Here is an 18,430-nt window from a genome sequence, read left to right on the forward strand (position 1 = left end):
TTCCTGTTGCAGCCCCTCAGTTTAATGAAGAAAGAAAGAAAAAGAAAAGCAAAAACAGAAAGACTTAAGCTCTTTGAATTCTTCCTTTACCAAATATGCATGGCTTTAACAGCTAGAGATGGGCCTACACTGGAAACAGCCCATCCTGTCCCTTGCCCATTGTTAGAGCATCCTCCCCATTTACTCCATGCTCATCAAGTTTCATGCCTGAGTGACAACTAGTTGGCTAGAAATATAAAACTTTTCTGTAAACTTAGATATGTTTTGTTGTAAATTTTTGTTAAAGATGCATAGTTGAGTTTTTTTTAAAACCAAATATACTATCCACTGTTGTTTAGCCATAAATTCTTTAGTGATCTGAAGTAATGTGACTGAAGACCAGTTTTTAAATTATGTATTGGCAAGCTGCCCTACATTTTAACATAAAAAAATTTTTTTTAAAAGTCTGATTGTATGCAAAAAAAAGGACTATCCAATCCAGTCAGATGGTACATTTTGGTATCTTGACAGGTAACTTGTCTTGCAGTTCTAAGTGAGATAAAAAATAACTAGTCAATGGGAAAGGCAGGAAAAGAATCAACTAAGACTTACCATGATAGTTTCTAGTAAGGCGACAGTATCCTGACATTCAAATTTCTTATTGTTAGTGAACCAGTGAATCAGCTGCATAACTAGTGGCTCATATAGTTGCCTTGTGACCTGAAAAAACAATACCATTAGAGTTTAATTTTTTCATGTTAAAGTAATTTTACGTTGGAAAGAGTTCCATTTAAAGGACATTTGCAATGGGGCAAAATTAAGCTATAATGTTACTATGGTTTTATTAGTTTTCTTTTCTAGCTGAGTTTTATGATAAACGTGTTCGAACTATTCTTCTCTCCTTCCTAACAATGAAGGATGGTAAAAATATAAAAATATGTATACCAAAACACATTGTTGCTCTAATTAGGAGGGCAATTTAGGGTACACAACATTGGGCTTTTAATATTCATCTTTTTAATTTTATCCTAAATATGTATACAAGGCATTCTGGATCAGAGTCAGAATATCACTGTTCCCTGCAAAAGTAAATAATGGTAGAGCTTCCAGGGAAGATGGCAGAATAGGGAGCTCCAGGATTCAGTTGTTCCACAAAAACAACGACTAAACAGGTAGGAACTGTTTGAAACAATATTTTTTAAACTCCAGAGGACATAAAAACACCTTACAGCATCCAGAGAAGAGGGGGAGGAAGAGGCTGATAAATTACGATAAAGACCTGCAAACTTCTTTCTCCGCACAGTAGCTACCTGTGACTGTTCCCACTCTTGTGGCAGGCCATCACAGAGTCCAGTCTCTGAAAAGTGGCTGCTGACAATAAGGGACTTAAAATCCTCTTACCCAAGAAAAGGGGTGTGCATGGTTGATAAATGATGATGGCTTTTTATTAGCCAAAATCAGATGGCTGGATACTGGCTCTGAAAGCAGCTATTGTTTCAACTCACCCTGAACAAAAGTACAGCAGCCATAGTTTCAACCCCACCTCAGACAAACGAAGCAAGAGCCACAATTTCAACCCTCTCTGAATAGGGGTGGAGAAGGAGATTTAAAGAGGCAGCGCTTCCTCAGGGCTGCAGGGCAAGTTAGCTCAAGGACCGCACTGGCTCAGCAGGCAGAAAAGCGCAGATTTGGGGAGCTGTGGAAGAAGTTCTGGGTACTTTCCTGACCCCCCTCCATAGGACGCTTTGGAGCCAGTCCGTACCCTGTTTTTGGGTCCCTGGCCCTGTTTAGGCTTGAAAGATGGACTTGGAAAGTCCTCCCCAGGGTGGCCAGCCTCCAAGAATTTGCCTCCAGGCAAAAGCAGCAAGAGACAAGGAAAGAAGTGTATAAAACTACAGAGGCAGAGTCTAGGACAAAGGTTTCAGACATAAAGGAAAGGGAGGTTTTCCCCTGGGAAAAAAGAGGAGACAACCGAACTCCTGTAGGCAGTGGAATTCTAAAACAACTAAAAGCAAAAGCCCAGGACAAGACAGACACCCAGTTAAGACAGGGGTAACCTGCACACTGCATTCACCTTGCGTAGACCTTCTTGATAAGAGGGCTGAAGCTCAGGAAAATTTGTTTTATCACCAGGAGGTAACAAAACCAAGAAACAGACATCCTTGGGAGTAAACCATAGAGTTGACCATTTAAAATATTAAAATGTACAGTATGCAACAAAAGGGTTCAAGACAAAACAAAAACAAAAAGAAAGAAAGAAAGAAAATGATGACCAATCCAAAAGGAAGAGGATAAAATTGCAGAAAACAATGAAGATGAGAAAATGGACATACTAAACAAAGCCTTTAAATAAAAATGATCTTAAGCATGCTCAAGGAAATGAAGGAAAGTACAAAGAACTACAGGATATCAGGAAAATAATTAATGAACAATATGAGAGTCTAAGTAAAGGGACAGAAATTTTAAATATGAATCAAACAAACTACTCGAGTTGAAAACTACAATAACTGAAATGAAAATGCCCAGCAGAGTTTCAAGAACACACTAGAGCTAGCCGAAGAATCAGTGAACTTGAAGACAAGATACTTGAAATGAGTCAGGCTGAGAAAAAGAAAGAAAAAAGAAAGGTCAAAAGTGAAAATAGCCTAAAACATCTATGGCGCACTATCAAGCACAGCAACATAAGCCTATGGGAGTTCCCGAAGGAGAACAAGAGAAGGGGCAGAAGGAATAGTCAAGTAAGTGACAAAGAACTCCCCAAACTTAGCAAAAGACATGTATATGCACATCCACAAAGCTCAAAGACCACCAAACAGGATAAACATGAAAAATACACCACATCATATACTGACTACATTAGAGCTCAAAGAGCTGCAAGAGAGGCAACATGTTACATACAAGGAAGTTCCAATAAGATTGTCAATTTCTCACCAGAAACCATGGAGGCAAGAAGGCAGTGGGGTGAAATATTTAAACTGCTCAAGAAAAACAACTGCCAACCAGTAATTTTATATCCAGCAACACTCTCTTTCAAAAATGAGGGAGAAATTAAGACATTCTCAGATAAACAAAAGCTGAGGTAGTGTATCACCACTAGACCTGCCCTACAAGCAATGCTAATGGGAGTTCTTCAGACTGATTTGAAACAATCAGAATCTAGAATATAGTTTACCAGGGGATAGGGTGGAGTTAGGGAATGGGAAGTTAAGGCTTAAAATGCATAGGGTTCCTATTTGGAATGACGGAACTGTTTTGGTAACAGATAGTGGTGACGGTTGCAGAACATAGTGAATGCAATCAATAGCACTGAAAATACAGATCTGAATATGATTAAAGAAGGAAATATTAGATTATATATATGTATTAACAGAGAAAATTTTTTTTAAAAATTCATGGAACTACACTACGCAGTGAACCCTAAGTTAAACCATGGACTTTAAAAGGTGCTATCATCAATTGTAGCAAATGTACTATACCAATGCAAGTTATTAGTAGTGGGGTGGTATATGGGAATTCTGTATTTTATGCATGATCTATAAACCCACAATTTCTCTAATAAAGGGGGGAAAAGCCAATAATGATGATGTGGCTCAGCACACTCCGCTTCCCATCCTTGCAGTAATGAAATGAAAGTCAATTCAATGTCCCAGGCATTTAAACTTCAAAGCCTGTGTCACAGGCAGAAATACAAAACTATGCATTTTCTCTGCTTATATACAGGAGAAAGAAACAGTTGCTTCCTCCACCAAGCCTTTGCTCCTTGGTGATGGGATGGAAATGATCCTGGGTCCTCATTCTTTCCTTGTGGAATGTAAATGCAATCACTCTAGGGGTGAGACAGGCCTCTGTGTCTCTAGCTGTTACATCTAGGACATTTCCCAGGCCTGGGTCTGCTTCCATCTTTCATATGAATGCTCAGGGGCACAGCCCTCCAGGCTTGTGGACTTCCCTGGGCCTTAGCCCAGGTACCTAGATCAGGCTTTGACCATGTGGCCCTCTCAGAAATAAGGAAAGTTCTACTCCTTTTGTATCACATCAATTCACTAAACAAAGAGCCTCAGGGCTATTCTTCAGTCCATGTGTAGAGTGAAAGATTCTAGTGGAAGTGTCAGCACACATTCTCCATCTTTATATTTTCGTGTCTCAGGAGACTAAGACTTTTCACAGGAGCACTGAGAGATTTAGGGAACTTTTATTTCCCTGGAGACATGGAGCTCAAAAATGAAATACCTTGGTATAACACAACTATTTTAAATTGACACGACCTCAAAATCCATCTAAAATACCTCAGTCTCAGAACACGGTCCACCTGCAATGGGATATTTTTCTTCAAAATAATATCTAATTCGAAAGCAATTAGGGGGATTAATCAAAATAATAGTATCTTACCTTTCAATGTGGAAGTTAACCTGGTCTTAAAGCATCACCTAATTTTTTCCAAAAGAATTACACTGTTTCTTTCTTAATGCATAATATATACATATCCTCTAGAAATTGTAGAAAATGTAAAACGCCATCTATCTATAATTCTATATCCTAAAGGTAACCACATTTAACTTACGTATTCTTTCAAAATATTTTACTTAAGTACACTCAAACGTATGTATACAGGTTAAAAAAAAAGTATACAGCCAAGTGGTGTCAGTAATAAAAGGGCTAAGACACCCACGGCAAATTCCAGCCCCCCTTGAAAACAACAAAAAACAGAAGACTTGTCAGAGTGAGCAGTCCCAGAACTCTGGGAAATGCTCGAGGACAAACAACCCAGCAAATGCTGAATCAGGAAAAATAAAACCTAAAGATAGTAGGAAAGTCAAGGAATGAGTTTACTTGTCCCAATCCAGTCCCCCTTGGATGGTGGATTGGTGGTCCGTGCACATCCCAGTGTGAGTCCCTGGTGTGTGAATATTAACGCACCTAAAGGAACAAATTGGGTATTTCTGTAAATCTTCCCAAACTGCTCTTTGGAAGACTTTCTCAAGATGAGTGTCTGAACAGGCTAATCTGGAATTTATCGGGGGCAAATAAAAAGTGTGGAAAGGAGGAATGGAGCAGCAGAGGTAAGATAACCTCAGGTTTCTAGGGCAAAAGACTAACTGACAAAGAGCACAGCCTGGATCGTGGAAAGAGAGGATGGGGAGGGAAACTCCTTTTATGGAAGGTAAACAGTCATGCATACAGGGAAATTCTTGAAAGCTACTGCACATACCCAGGGCAAGATGCAAGCTCACAAAAACCTGAGGAGAAGCTAACTATTTACTATGGGAAGAGCTATACATTCAGTATAAACTGGGCTAAGTGTTGAAGAAGAGCCTCAACACAAGAGTCATTCTATATTAAAATCCTGGGGATGTTTACCTACAGAGTAAACATAAAAATACTCAAAATATTCAAAATATTCAAATGCCCAAGTTTCAAAAAAGTCATAGAAGGCATACAAAGAAACAAGAACCCATTCAAAGAAGCAAAATAAAACTACAGAGGAAGACCAGACATTTGAATTACTCAAAGAAATTTAGTCAACTTTCCCAAATAAGTTTCATGAACTAAAGGAAAACATGGATATAGAATTTTAAAAGAAAAAAAAAATTCATGAACAAAGGGAGGAATTAGAAATTTTAAAAAAGAAACAGAGATGTTCAACAAGTGGAAGTTTAAACAAGTGGAAGAAAGAGTAAGTGAAATTAAAGATAGGATAGGTGGGGAAGCAGATATGGCTCAAGGGATAAGGTCTCAGCCTACCATATGGGAGGACCTGGGTTCACTCTAAGGCCTCCTGATGAAAAAGCAGATAAAGCATGCCTGCACAGTGAGCTGAGTGCCTGCGCGGCAAACTGAGTGCCCATGTAGGTGCCCACGTGGCAAGCTGAGTGTCCGTGAGGTGAGCTGAGTGCTGCATGAAGAGCCAAGTGCCCACATGAATGCCCACGTGGTGAGCCAGTGCCCACACAGCGAGTCAAGTGCCCATGTGAGTGCCCATGTGGCAATCGAGTACCCACATGCTGAGTGCCCACGTGAGTGCCCGCATGGTGAGCCAGTGCCTGTGCAAGTCAGTCACACAGCAAGATGATGACACAACAAAAGAAAGACTAAGGAGAGAGTCAAGGTGAAGCACAGTAGAGACCAGGAGCTGACATGGTGCAATTGACAGGGACCCTCTCTCCACATCAGAGGTCCCCAGGATCGAATGCCGCTGAATCGTAGAGGAGAAAGATGAGAAGACAAAAAGAGATATAGATACAGAAGATCACACAGAGAATGGACACAGATAGCAAAAACAGCAGGGCAAGGGAAGGGGAGGGGAAGAGAAGAAAAAATAATTGGAATAATTGGAATTATTCAGTGAAGACCAGAAAGAAAAAAAAGTGAAAATATGTGAGCAAAACCTAAGGGGCTTATAGAGTAACATGAAGCATATCATGATATGGAATAGGGAAATCCCAGAAGGAAAAGATACAAGAAAGGAGCAAAATGAATTTTTGAAGAAATAATGTCCAAAACCTTCCAAAATTTGATGAAAGACAGATAACATACATCCAAGAAGTCCAACTAACTCCAAATAGTATAAACTCAAAGAGATCCACACCCAGACACATGATAACTATTGTTGAAAGTAAAAGACAGAGATAATCCTAAAAGCAGAAAGAGAGAAGCAATTTGTCACATACAATGGATATTCAATAAGATAAAGTGCCTATTTCTAATAAAAAACCATGGAGATGAAAAGGCAGTTATACAGTAGTATACAGTATACTGTAGTACTGAAAGAAGAAAAAACGCCAGCCAAGAATCCTGCATCCAGCAACACTGTACTTCAGAAATGAAGATGTGAAAAACAAAAAATAAAAGATTAAAAAATTTAAAAGATGGAGGGACTGAGACATTGCAAGATAAACAAAAGCCGAGGAACTCAGTCACCACTATACCTCTCCAACAAGAAATGCTAAAGAGTTTTTCATGTTGAAAGGAAAGGCCAAGACAGTACTGTGAAGCTATATGAGGAAATAATGATCTCCAGTAAAGGTAACTACATGGGTAAAGATCAGTATTATTGTATTCTCAGGATGTAACTATTTTATTTATGTAAATAAAACAAATTCATAAAAATAATCCTATTTCCACATCATTGGGCACATAGACTACTAGAGGTAACTTGTACTAAGAACAACGTAAGGAGGGGGAAGGAGGGCTATAGCAGCAGGCACTGTAAGCTACTGAAGTTAAGCTGGTATCAATTCAAACTAGACTTACAGATTTGGTAAATTAAACATAAACTCCATGTGAACCACATAAAAAATATCTTAAAATTTTACACAAAGGGACATAAGAAGGGGATCAAACTGTTTCACTAGAAAGGATCAATAATACATGAAAGAAGGCTACAATGGAGGAAATGAGGGACAAAAAAGGTGTAAGATGTACAATAAACCAGGGACAACATGGCTGAAGTAGTTCCTTCCTTATCAATAATTAAATTTAATATAAATGGATTACTCTCCAATCAAGAGAAAGAGACAGGATGAAAATGTATGACCTAACGGTATGTTATTTACAAGAGATTCACCTTACACCAAAGACAAATAGATGGTAAGTGAAAGGATGAAAAAAAAAATTCCATGCAATGGTAACCAAAAAAGAGCTGAGGTGGCAAAATAGACTTTAAGTAAAAATCTGTTACGAGAGAAGAATAAGAACACATATAGTAATAAAAGGGTCACTACAACAAGATATAACAATTATAAAACATATATGTAGCAAATAACAGAGCCCTAATGTAGCAAATAACAGAGCCCTAAAATGCACAAAGCAAACTGACAAAACTGAAGAGAAATAGACAGTCCTACATTAATAGTAGGAGACCTCAGTGTACCACTTTCAATAACGGATAGAGCATCCAGACAGTATACCAATAAGGAAACAGGGGACTTGAACAATACTATAAATAAACGAGACCTAATATATAACATCCCACCTAGAAAGAGCAGAATATATATTCTTCTCAAGTGCCATTGATAATTCTCCAGAGTAGACTATACAAGTCCATAAAACAAGTCTCAATAATTATAAAATAAAAATCATATAGAGCATCATCTCAACCCACAATGGAATGAAGCTAGAAATCAGTAACAGAAGAAAAATAATAATAATAAATATGTGAAATATGTGGAAATTAAATGATACTTTTTTTTTTAAGGTACTGGGGACCAGGAATTGAACCCAGGATCTCACATGTGGGAAGTTGGAGCTCGACCATTGAGCTATATCAGCATCCCTGAGTTGGTTTTAAATTTTTTTTTGTTGTTTGTTTTGTCTTGTTTTTTTTCAGAAGGCACTGGTAACAGAACCTAGGACCTTCCATGTGGGAGGTGGGAGTTCAACCACTTGAGCCTCATCTGCTCCCCAATAAAACACTCTTAACCAATGGGTCAAGGAATAAATCACAAGGGAAATCAGAAAAATTTTATAGAAACAAAAAGAAAAACACAACATACCAAAATATAGAGACTGCAGCAAAGGCAGTGTGCAAAGGGAAATTTATAACTATAAATACCTATATTAAAAAAGGAAGATCTCAAATCAATTACTTAACTTCACATCTACAGGAACCAGAAAAATAGTATAATTAGTAGAAGGAAAGAAATAAAAGATTCATGCAGAGATAAATGAAATAGAAAATAGAAAAACAGTTGAGCTAAATAATGAAACAAAAAGGTGGTTGCTTAAAAAGGCCAATAAAAGTGATAAACCTTAAGTTACAATGACAAAGAAAAGAGAGAAAGCAACTAAAATCAGAAATGAAACTGTGATTACTACTACTGATTTTGCAGAAATTAAACTAATTATAAGAGCATACTAGGAACATGCCAACATATCAGATAATCTATAGGAAATGGGAAATTCCTAGAAACATGAAACTTATCTAGCCTGAACAGACCTATAACAAAGAAACAGATTTTTGAAGAAGACACTTGACAAAATCTAACACCTTTTCATGATAAAAACACTCAAAAAATCTAGGAATAGAAGGTACTTTCTAAACATGATAAAGGATATATAGGAAAAGCCCACAGTTAACATTATACTCACTGGTGAAAAACAAAGCCTTCCCTCTAGGGTTGAGAACAAGACAAATATACCCACCTTCATCACTGCTATTCAACACTGTACTAGCCAGAGAATCAGGCAAGAAGAAAATTTTTAAAAGCAATAAAAGCCATCTAAACTATAAAAGCAAAACTATCTCTGTTCACAGATGACATGTTCTTTTAAATAGAAAAATTCAAAGAATCCACAAGAAAACTACTAAAACTAATAAACTTAGGATAATTTGCTGGCTACAAGATTGACATCCCAAAAAAATTAGCTGTGCTTCTATACTCCATCAAAGAACAATCCTAAATGGTTGTTTTTTAAAAACTCCATTCATAATAACATCTAAAGAATGCCTATGCATAAATTTTAAAAAGGTGGTGAAGAACTTGTACACTGAAAACTTCAAAATACTACTGAAAGAAGTTAAAGACCTAAATTTTAATGACAATACATACTATGTTCATGAATAGAAAGACTTATTAAGATGTCAATTCTATCCAAAGTGGTCTACAGATTCAACGCAATCTAGATCAAAATCCCAGAAGCCTTTTTTTTTTTTTCAGGAATGGAAAACCAATATTTGAATTTATATAGAAATGCAAGGGGCCCCAAATAACCAAAGCAATATTGAAAAAGAACAAAGTTAGAGGTCCCACACTTCCTAATTTCAAAACTTACTACAAAGCCACAGTAATCAAAACAGTATGGTACTGGCATGAAGACAGACATTGAAACCATGGAATAGAGTTGAAAGCCCAGAAATGAACCCATTTATCTATGGTCAACTGATATTTGACAAGGATGCCAAGGACATTAATTGGGAGAAAAAATGGTCTCTACAACTAATGGTGCTGGGAAAACTGGAAGTCATATAAAAGAAAAAGAATGAAGTTAGACTCCTAGCTTGAACTCTTAAAAGAAAACAGGGAACCCTCAAAACCTTGGATTTGACTACAGATCCTAGATATGACACCAAAAGTACACAACAAAAGAAAAAATAGATAACATGGATTTTGTCAACTCTAAAAACTTTTGTAAATTAAAGGATGCTACCAAGAAAGTGAAAAGACAATCTACGGGATGGGAGAAAATATCTGGAAATCATATATCTGATAAAGGTTTAATATCCAAATTATATATAGAAGTGATACAACTCATTAAGAAAAAGACAAATAATTAAAATTTTAAAACAGACAAAGAATGAAGTTCTCCAATGAAGATATACAAATGGCCAAAAAGCACATGAAAAGATGCTCAAAATCACTGATCATCGAGGAAATGCTAATCAAAATCACACTGAACAGCCTTGTACACTTCTTTGAGTGCATCTTTAATAACGAAACTACTGGGACAAGGGGTGAAAGTCATTTAGCCTTTCAAACGCCCCACAGAAAGCCTGTGCCAATTCGCAGTCTCACCACCCATGACTCAAAGGACCCTTTTCTGTATTCCCTTATAATCCCAACCCTAATCTTAACCCAATCTTTTAAATTTTTGATAACAGCTGCAAACAATATCATTTTCATTTTAATTTCCTGATTTAACAAAGAGGTTGAACATTTTGGCTATTTTATATATTTTTCTTATGAGCTGCTTATTCTTTTCCTTTACCCATTCACCCATTTTTAAAATCTTATTTCAAGAAGAAATTGTAAAGCACATCATGTATAATTTAACATTGTTTTTGTGCTATTCAGGAATTTTAAACAATTATAAAGTCAAAATTATCAATATATTATCATTTATGTGTCTGCTTTTGATGTCTTATAGGAAAGTCTCCTTTCTATGCAAATTATATGTGAAGACTGGGAGGATGGCTACTAGGTATTGACAACAAAACCCACCTGTGAGGTGTGGGGAGTAGGGCAAATGGGAATTCCTAATACTTTTTATGTAGCATTTTATGTAATCTAAGTATCTTTTAAAAATAAATAAAAAATATATTAAAAAAAGAAAAAACCATAAAAACAAAACAAAAACCTACCTGTGACAGTTTGAGATTATTTTATGAATTTCAGAAAGACAAAGATAATGTTTGTAAACTAATCTATTTTTCTGGATGTGATACCCTTTGATTCGATTAGATTCAGTTGAGATGTCTTTGATTAAATTACTTGTTAAGACTAGGGCTTTGATTTGATCATGTCAGTAAAGTGTGACTCAGGTTGAGATCCCGCCTCCTTGGTGGGCTAATATAAAGGTACGCTCACTCTAGAAATTGGCGAGAGCTCTGTCATGCTTGATCCTAAGGCCCTGGGTAAGAAATAAGCCATTCACCTGATAGTGCGCAGTTGACCTTGGAAAGAGATCCAAGACTGATAGAAGGCCTGGAAAGAAACAAGTCCTATGCAAGGGAAGAGAGGAAGCCCTGTGCCAGCGTGCATTGAGGGAAAGGAGGCCCAGAGGGGAAAGCTGAACCCTCACTCCGTGACAATCTTGCTTCAAAATGTGGCAACTGACTTTAGTGAGAAAGCACTCTTTAGGGCCTTGTAACTGTAAGCTTTTACTCCAAATAAATATCCTTTGTAAAAGCCAACAGATTCTGGTACTTTACGTCAGCACCCTTTTGGCAGACCACCAAGGAGTAGAAATCAAATTTGTACATACAGAAAAATATCTGTTTGAATGCTATGATCCCACTCTTTGAAAAGTAAAAATACAAATGCATGTTTATGTGTTTTAACAAAAGATCTAGAACATATTCAAATTTTTCCAGAGGATAAAGTGGTTTTTCCTGGGGAGTCAGAATGGAAAAGGGATGATGTGGAGTTCACTTTTAGCTTTATAGTTTTATTAATTGATGCATTTACATAGGGACCATATATCTTATATAAATGAAAAGGATCATCCCAACCCAAAGATATTATATTTATTCAGTATATTTCCTTGCAGTACCTTTATATATTTTTCTTCTGAATCTTTTTCATACATTTGGAATTAATTTTTCCATATTTAGCAAAATGATATATACCACCACTTGTTAAATGATCCATCATATATACAATTTTTACATATACATATCAGTCAATTTTCTACCACCTATACTCTCCCCCAACTGATTCAATCTTGTTACAATGAATGTGGCTTATTTTTAACCTGTTAGGGCAAGACCTCCTTCATTGCTCTACTTTTCCAAACATTTTCTTGGACCTTGCTCTTGTGAAATCTAAACTTGGTCTGGTAATGTATATTGCCTAAAAGTTACCTCCTGAGGGCTTCCTTGTTGCTCAAATTGTGACCTCTCTCTAAGTCAAACTCAGCATATAAATTCACTGCCTTTCCCCCGACATGGGACATGATGCCTGGTGCTGAGCCTCCCTGGAACTGAGGGATTAATACCAAGTGCCAACTAACAATGCATTTGGAGAAGGACTGAGACCAAAGGGGGGAAATATTAAACACGAATGAATTTTTATAGCCAAGAGATTTCAAGTAATCGGGAGGTCATTCCAGAGGTTATGCTTGTGCATGTTTCAGGAGGATCTCACTGTCTGCCCTAGTAAACAGTGCCTCAAGTAGGGGTGCTGCTGGGGGCTCTTGAGATATCCAGACACTCCAGGCAGGGCAGACAATTCCAGGAAGTCAGCACCCTGTCAGTGAGCCTTATCTTCGAATATATGATAACCCATCTCCTCCACTATGCAAGAGTTAGACGCATCTATAATTTTCCTACACATGGTTATTCTGCCCCATTTATTTGAACCTATAATTAGTGCTATACCCATTAAACATGTCTCAGACACTTAAATCTTCCAGCTGTTCATATGCCAGTTGAACCCTGAATCTCAGCAGGGTTGCAGCCAACACCTACTTTCCAGTTCATCAAACTCACTCAGGACAACTAACAAAAGGATGATGATGGACAGTGCCCATCCCAAGAAGCAGAGGATATCTACAACTGCAAGCATGACAGTTCCATCCATCTACCCAACAGGATCTAAGACCCCTCTCAACTGGAAGCAGAGTGGGCATCACCACTCCAAAATCCTCAAAATAGAGAACAAATAAAATAAAGGGAGAATGCAACTATGGATTAAAATAGACTTACTATTACTCTAGTCATGGAAGAACTTGTAACACTGATAAAAAGACAATGGCCTGAGAGGTTCTGAGAGGAGGGAAAGCAAAGAAGAGGTGTAATACGGGTCATCTGGGGGACATTCTTATTGTCCTGCACAATATTGCAACGACACATTTTGTAAAAACCTGTAAAATTGTGCTGTGCAAAGTGTAAATCATATATATGTCAATAATATAGACCGTGCTTAGTAGCAATGCAATATATGTTTATCAATTGTAACAATGTACCAACTGATGTTGTTAGCAGGGGAAAGTGTGGAAGGGGGATAGAGTGGGGGGTATATGAGAATCCCCTATATTTTCTTTTTTTTAAATAATTTTTTATTTTTTAAAAAGACAGTTGGATTACACAGAACGTTACCCAAAAAAACATAAGGGATTTCCACATGCCCCACTCCCCATACCTCCCACCCTTCCCCACATTAACAACTTCTTTCATTAGTTCCATTTGCAATTGATGAACACATTTGGAGCACTGCCACTAAGCACAGAATACAGTGTACACTGTAGTTTACACTCTCTCCCACTCAATTCTGTAGGTTATGGCAGGATATTTAATGGCCTGTATCTGTCATTGCAATATCATTCAGGACAATTCCAAGTCCCGAAAATACCCTCGTATTACACCTCTTTTCCTTCTCCCTGCCTTCAACACCTCCAGTGGCCACTGTCTCCACATCAATGATATAATTTTTTCCATTGCTAGAATCACAATATGTCTATAATAGAATACCAGTAAGTCCACTCTAGTCCATATTTTATTCCCCAATCCTGAAGAGAATCCCCTATACTTTCAATGTAACATTTATGAAATCGAAAGCTCCTTAAAAAATAAAAAAAAATGTTTAAAAACACTTTTTCTTGGTTAAGCTAAAGCAATTATTCTTTCTGATTAATCTTTTTTTAACTTCAAAAAAGAAACTAATTACCAACTTTTTGTTGGAATTATACCAAACTTACAACTTGTTTAAAAAAGACCTAACATCTTTTCAATATTGATTCTTTTAACTCAGGTGCCTAGCATATTAATCTTTTATATAAATAAATTACATGTTTACCAGCACAGCGATGTTTATTCCAAGACATTTTATATTTTTTGATGTTGCTAGTCAATACTGATATATGAGAATGCCAGTATTTTTATTTCTATTTTGCAATTCATCAGCTTTCTTCTTTATTAGTTCTTGGAGTTTATCAGTCGATACTCTTGGCCTTTCCAGATTTAAAAGAATTCGTATCTATTAATAAATAAGAATGTTATTTCTTTCCTTTCTAATACTTAACTTCTTATATCATTTTCTTATCTGACAGCAGAGACTCAAATCTCCTACTATATAGTGCTGGTCAAATATACCCTTGTCCTAACTCTTAGTGGCCCACTAAAAAAGTATCTTTTAATTGGCCCTCCAAGTGCCAAGCACTACGTTAAGTGCTGGAGACATGGTAGAGAACAACAGGCTTGATAGCTGTCCTCAGAGTACTTACAGCCTGGTGAAGGGGCAGATGTGAAATGCTGTAAATAGCTAATCATATCATTACAAGGAGAGGAGTCAACTAACACATTCTAAGCAACTACTATGTACCACAGGCACTTTCTCAGAAGCTGGAGAAGCTGGAGATATGCTGGTGAAGAAGCTAAGACACATTTCCCAGGGCTTCCATCTGAACCCAAGTACAAGGGAGTGATAGTGCTTTACTATTGAGGATGATTTAGCTGAGATCCAGGTACACATTCTTTATCGTATTAAAGATGTTATTAAGTTATTCCTAGTTTTCAGGAGCTGTCAAATCCCTTTTTAAGCTTCTATGGAGAGGGTCATTGGTGCTTAAATCTATTTCTGTAGGGAATTTCTGGTGTTAATCATAATCCTATTTAATCATGATATGTCTTTTTACTAAACTGCTGGATTGTATTCATTCATATATGGGGCTGAAATTTCCATCTATACTTATCAGCAAGCTACGTTTACATTTCTTTTGTATGTGTGTGCCATGATATCAGGGGTTGCTAGCTTCATAAAATGAAGTGAAATTTCTATCTTTTCCTGCTTCATGGCAGCAGTAAAGGATTTGTCCATAAAGTTATCACATATCAGCATCTCTGATCTCTATCATTGCTACTATACATGGTGACTTATCTCTTCTTCAGGGCTCTAAAGATTGTGAGCCCCTACAAGAGAGGGGCAATATCCAACTTACCTTTAGACACCTACATTCTCAGTGACTGTTTACTACAAGAGAGATTTCCAAACTGCTGCACATTCACACTTACCAGGGGAGCTTTTAGAAATCCTCTTCCCCAGCTCAGAGTGTAGACCATTTAGATCAGAGTATCTGGGAGTGGCAGCCAGGGGTCACTCTCTCTTTAAAGATCTACAGATAATTTCAGTCTGCAGCGAAGTTTGATAAGCACTGAAGTACACTGAACTTTTTTTCCCAAGTTTTTAAAATGTTGCAGATTTAAAACTCATTCACTTACCTGATCTACATCACATGCAAGACGAAGCAGCACAGGAAAAGTTCGCTTATAGAGCTGATACATGGGTGGGACACCCTGATTACTTTCAGGCATCTGAGTGGCTTTTCCCAACATAAACATAACCATGCTGTGTAAAAGTTCACAAGCTGCAACCTAAAATAGCCAAGGAGTTTAAGAAAGTTTACGTTACCATGTTTCTAAGAAGAATATTTGGCCCCTTAAAAAGTTAAAAAAAAATTTTTATAGCAGATAACGATAATGTAGCCAAATATAAATTTACTAGAAGTAGCCCTTTTTGTTGTATAAAATTAATGTTTCTATTCATTTTGATCTTTATCGACGAGTTAGGAGTTAAAATTTATAGCTTTAGATGTTTGAAATATTCATAAGACATGTATTTCAGTAGAGACAAATTACAGAACAATATAAACTTGCTAAAGAAAATTACACTTCATTTGTTAGCACATTTTCAACTATCACGATTGGTAAATATGTTTTTGAAGTACTTTGGAAATTTAAAAATTAATATAAAGAATTGAGATTATCTGTTTCTAATCTCCCAGGTTGAGGTTGCAGAGTGCAGAGTGAAAATCACTTTTGAATGCCCTTTGCCATTATATTTTCTATTACGAAAAGTTGTTGATTCAGTAATGCTTTACCAGATTATCTGTTAAGATGATTTATGTTCAACTTTCATTTTTCAATAACACATACTTCTGATAAGCAAGTAAGGCAGCTTTGTAATTACTATATTACAGAAAATACAAAACTAATGATATTGGAATGCCTGAAATGGATTATCTATTTCCTAACAAATACGTTTTAAAAGCAGTAGATCTTAACTAATGAGTGAAATGAAAAACAGAAGTACTTTAGTTTGTCTGTCACTAGCTGAAAGAGCTAATTCTGTGACCCGAGGCAAGAACACATCCAGATAAATGACAGGCTTCATTTCTACAAACGGTACTGCAAAAGTGAGTCTTTTTTCTCTGTCCCATGCCACACATTTCTTCATCATTTCATCTGAGGATGCAGCTGTTAAAGATTCAAGAAGAGTGTTTTCAGAAGAACAACAGTGAATGGACACGGAGAGCAGAAAACAGGGGTAATGGCGGGGGGGGGGGGAATAAATAAAATAAATCTTAAAATAAAAAAAAAGAAAAGCCCTATGAGTTGGATATTACTATTAAAAAAAAGTGCTTTACCATTTAAAATCTTTCTAATACCAATTGTTCTATGTTTCATTAGTTAAATCAGACTGCTTTACTTTATTAAGCTGAGAACTTTATTATGTTTCCTTTGTTTTGTTTTTGCTTCAGACACGCAATTACAACATCAGAAATCAATGATATACTATCAGTGAATTTAATTTAAAGTAAAATTATTTCAAACAAGTCTAACAGTCTGAAAGGTTTAATTTCCAAGTTCATGTAGAGTTTTTTGTCGAAAAATGATAAATGAGCAAAATATTCATCAAAAATTTCCTTTTTAAAAATTAATTTTCTCAATATAGCCTCCCTTGTCCTAATTAATCAAAGTCATTAATATATTTAATATCAAATTTCAAAAGTAAAAAAAACATTCATTCCCATCAAGCAATCAAAAAAATACCCAGATATCAAGAATATCAGGTTTAGAAAGGTAGATTAACTTTCAATTCCACTGACTAAATATTTAATACAGAAAAGAGTATATTAGATTTCATTTCAAAATAGAAAACTTTGCTAAGAGACTCAAACTATAAAACATTTTCTCTGCTAATATACTGAATTACTGAGATTGTATGGGACAAATAATTTCATTAAATTATTCTTTATAATTTTATTTGAAAATACATATAGGAGTAAATACCAGAACGTCTGTATATATCCAAATTAAAGAACAAAAATATCTATAGAAACTAATTTATTTTAAAGAAATGTTTACCTGTTACAAGATTTCTGTTTATTTGTCCTCCCAGAGATCCAAGCATTTGTACAACTCTAATTCTTATTGCTTCTAAGGATAATGTTTCACTCTGCAAATTTCAGCAATTGCATACATATGATAAAAGTGGGTTAAAAATTAAAGAGAATTCTGAAGAAAGAAAAACTATTTTATCATACTTTACACTTTCTGTTGTTAATGTCTGCCAATGGTTAACTGTATCCTACCTAGTAGGGCTGTTAATATTATTGCGAATCCATGAAAGAAATCACATCTCTTCCAATTTTGCAATTAGCTGTGCATTTCCTAGGTAGCAGTTTCCAAATTTTTTAACAGGGTCCCTTCATACTCTTAAAAAAAATTGAGGACTGCCAAAGAGTTTTTTTAAAAAATATAAGCCATATTTATAATATTAGAAATTAAAACTTAGAAATTATTAAAATAGCTATTAGTTTATTTGAAAATAAGTCCATTACAGGTTTTTTTTAAAATGACATTTTTAGGAAAAATAACTATATTTTCCAAGGCAAACAAAAAAAAAATTGGCACCTTTTCACATCTGTGCAAATTTCTTCCTTGTTTGGCTAACTAGAAGACAGCTATTATGATATGCTGTTTCGGCCTTTAACAGAAATATAACTGGAAAAGGGAGGAAAATTTTAAGAATATTTTGAGATAATTGTGGTTATTCTTCTTTGATACTACACCTAACTCAACAAGTGGTAGTATCTTACAGGTTAGTTACAATGAAAAAGTGACACCATGTCAATGAATTTTACATACTCTACTACATTAAAATTCATTGATCTATCTGTACTTTGAATCGCTGTTTTTACCCATCTGAAAATATCAGTTTCTTGGGTTAAGCAGATT

The 18,430-nt window shown here is 35.9% G+C and overlaps 1 protein-coding gene across 1 annotated transcript in view; it reads right to left on the reverse strand.

Annotated features, from left to right (window-relative positions):
* PRKDC (protein kinase, DNA-activated, catalytic subunit) overlaps positions 1 to 18,430 on the reverse strand; it is a 199,218-nt gene that overhangs the window by 126,967 nt on the left and 53,821 nt on the right. The window contains exons 23-26 of the mRNA XM_058275516.2: positions 17,558 to 17,648; positions 16,503 to 16,666; positions 15,632 to 15,784; positions 592 to 699 (exon numbers count right to left, since the gene is read on the reverse strand). Coding sequence (XP_058131499.1) covers positions 592 to 699; positions 15,632 to 15,784; positions 16,503 to 16,666; positions 17,558 to 17,648 — 516 coding nt within the window. The remainder of the gene's footprint in view (positions 1 to 591; positions 700 to 15,631; positions 15,785 to 16,502; positions 16,667 to 17,557; positions 17,649 to 18,430) is intronic.

This window comes from Dasypus novemcinctus, chromosome 14 (genome assembly GCF_030445035.2).
Source record: "Dasypus novemcinctus isolate mDasNov1 chromosome 14, mDasNov1.1.hap2, whole genome shotgun sequence".
Lineage (NCBI taxonomy): Eukaryota > Metazoa > Chordata > Mammalia > Cingulata > Dasypodidae > Dasypus > Dasypus novemcinctus.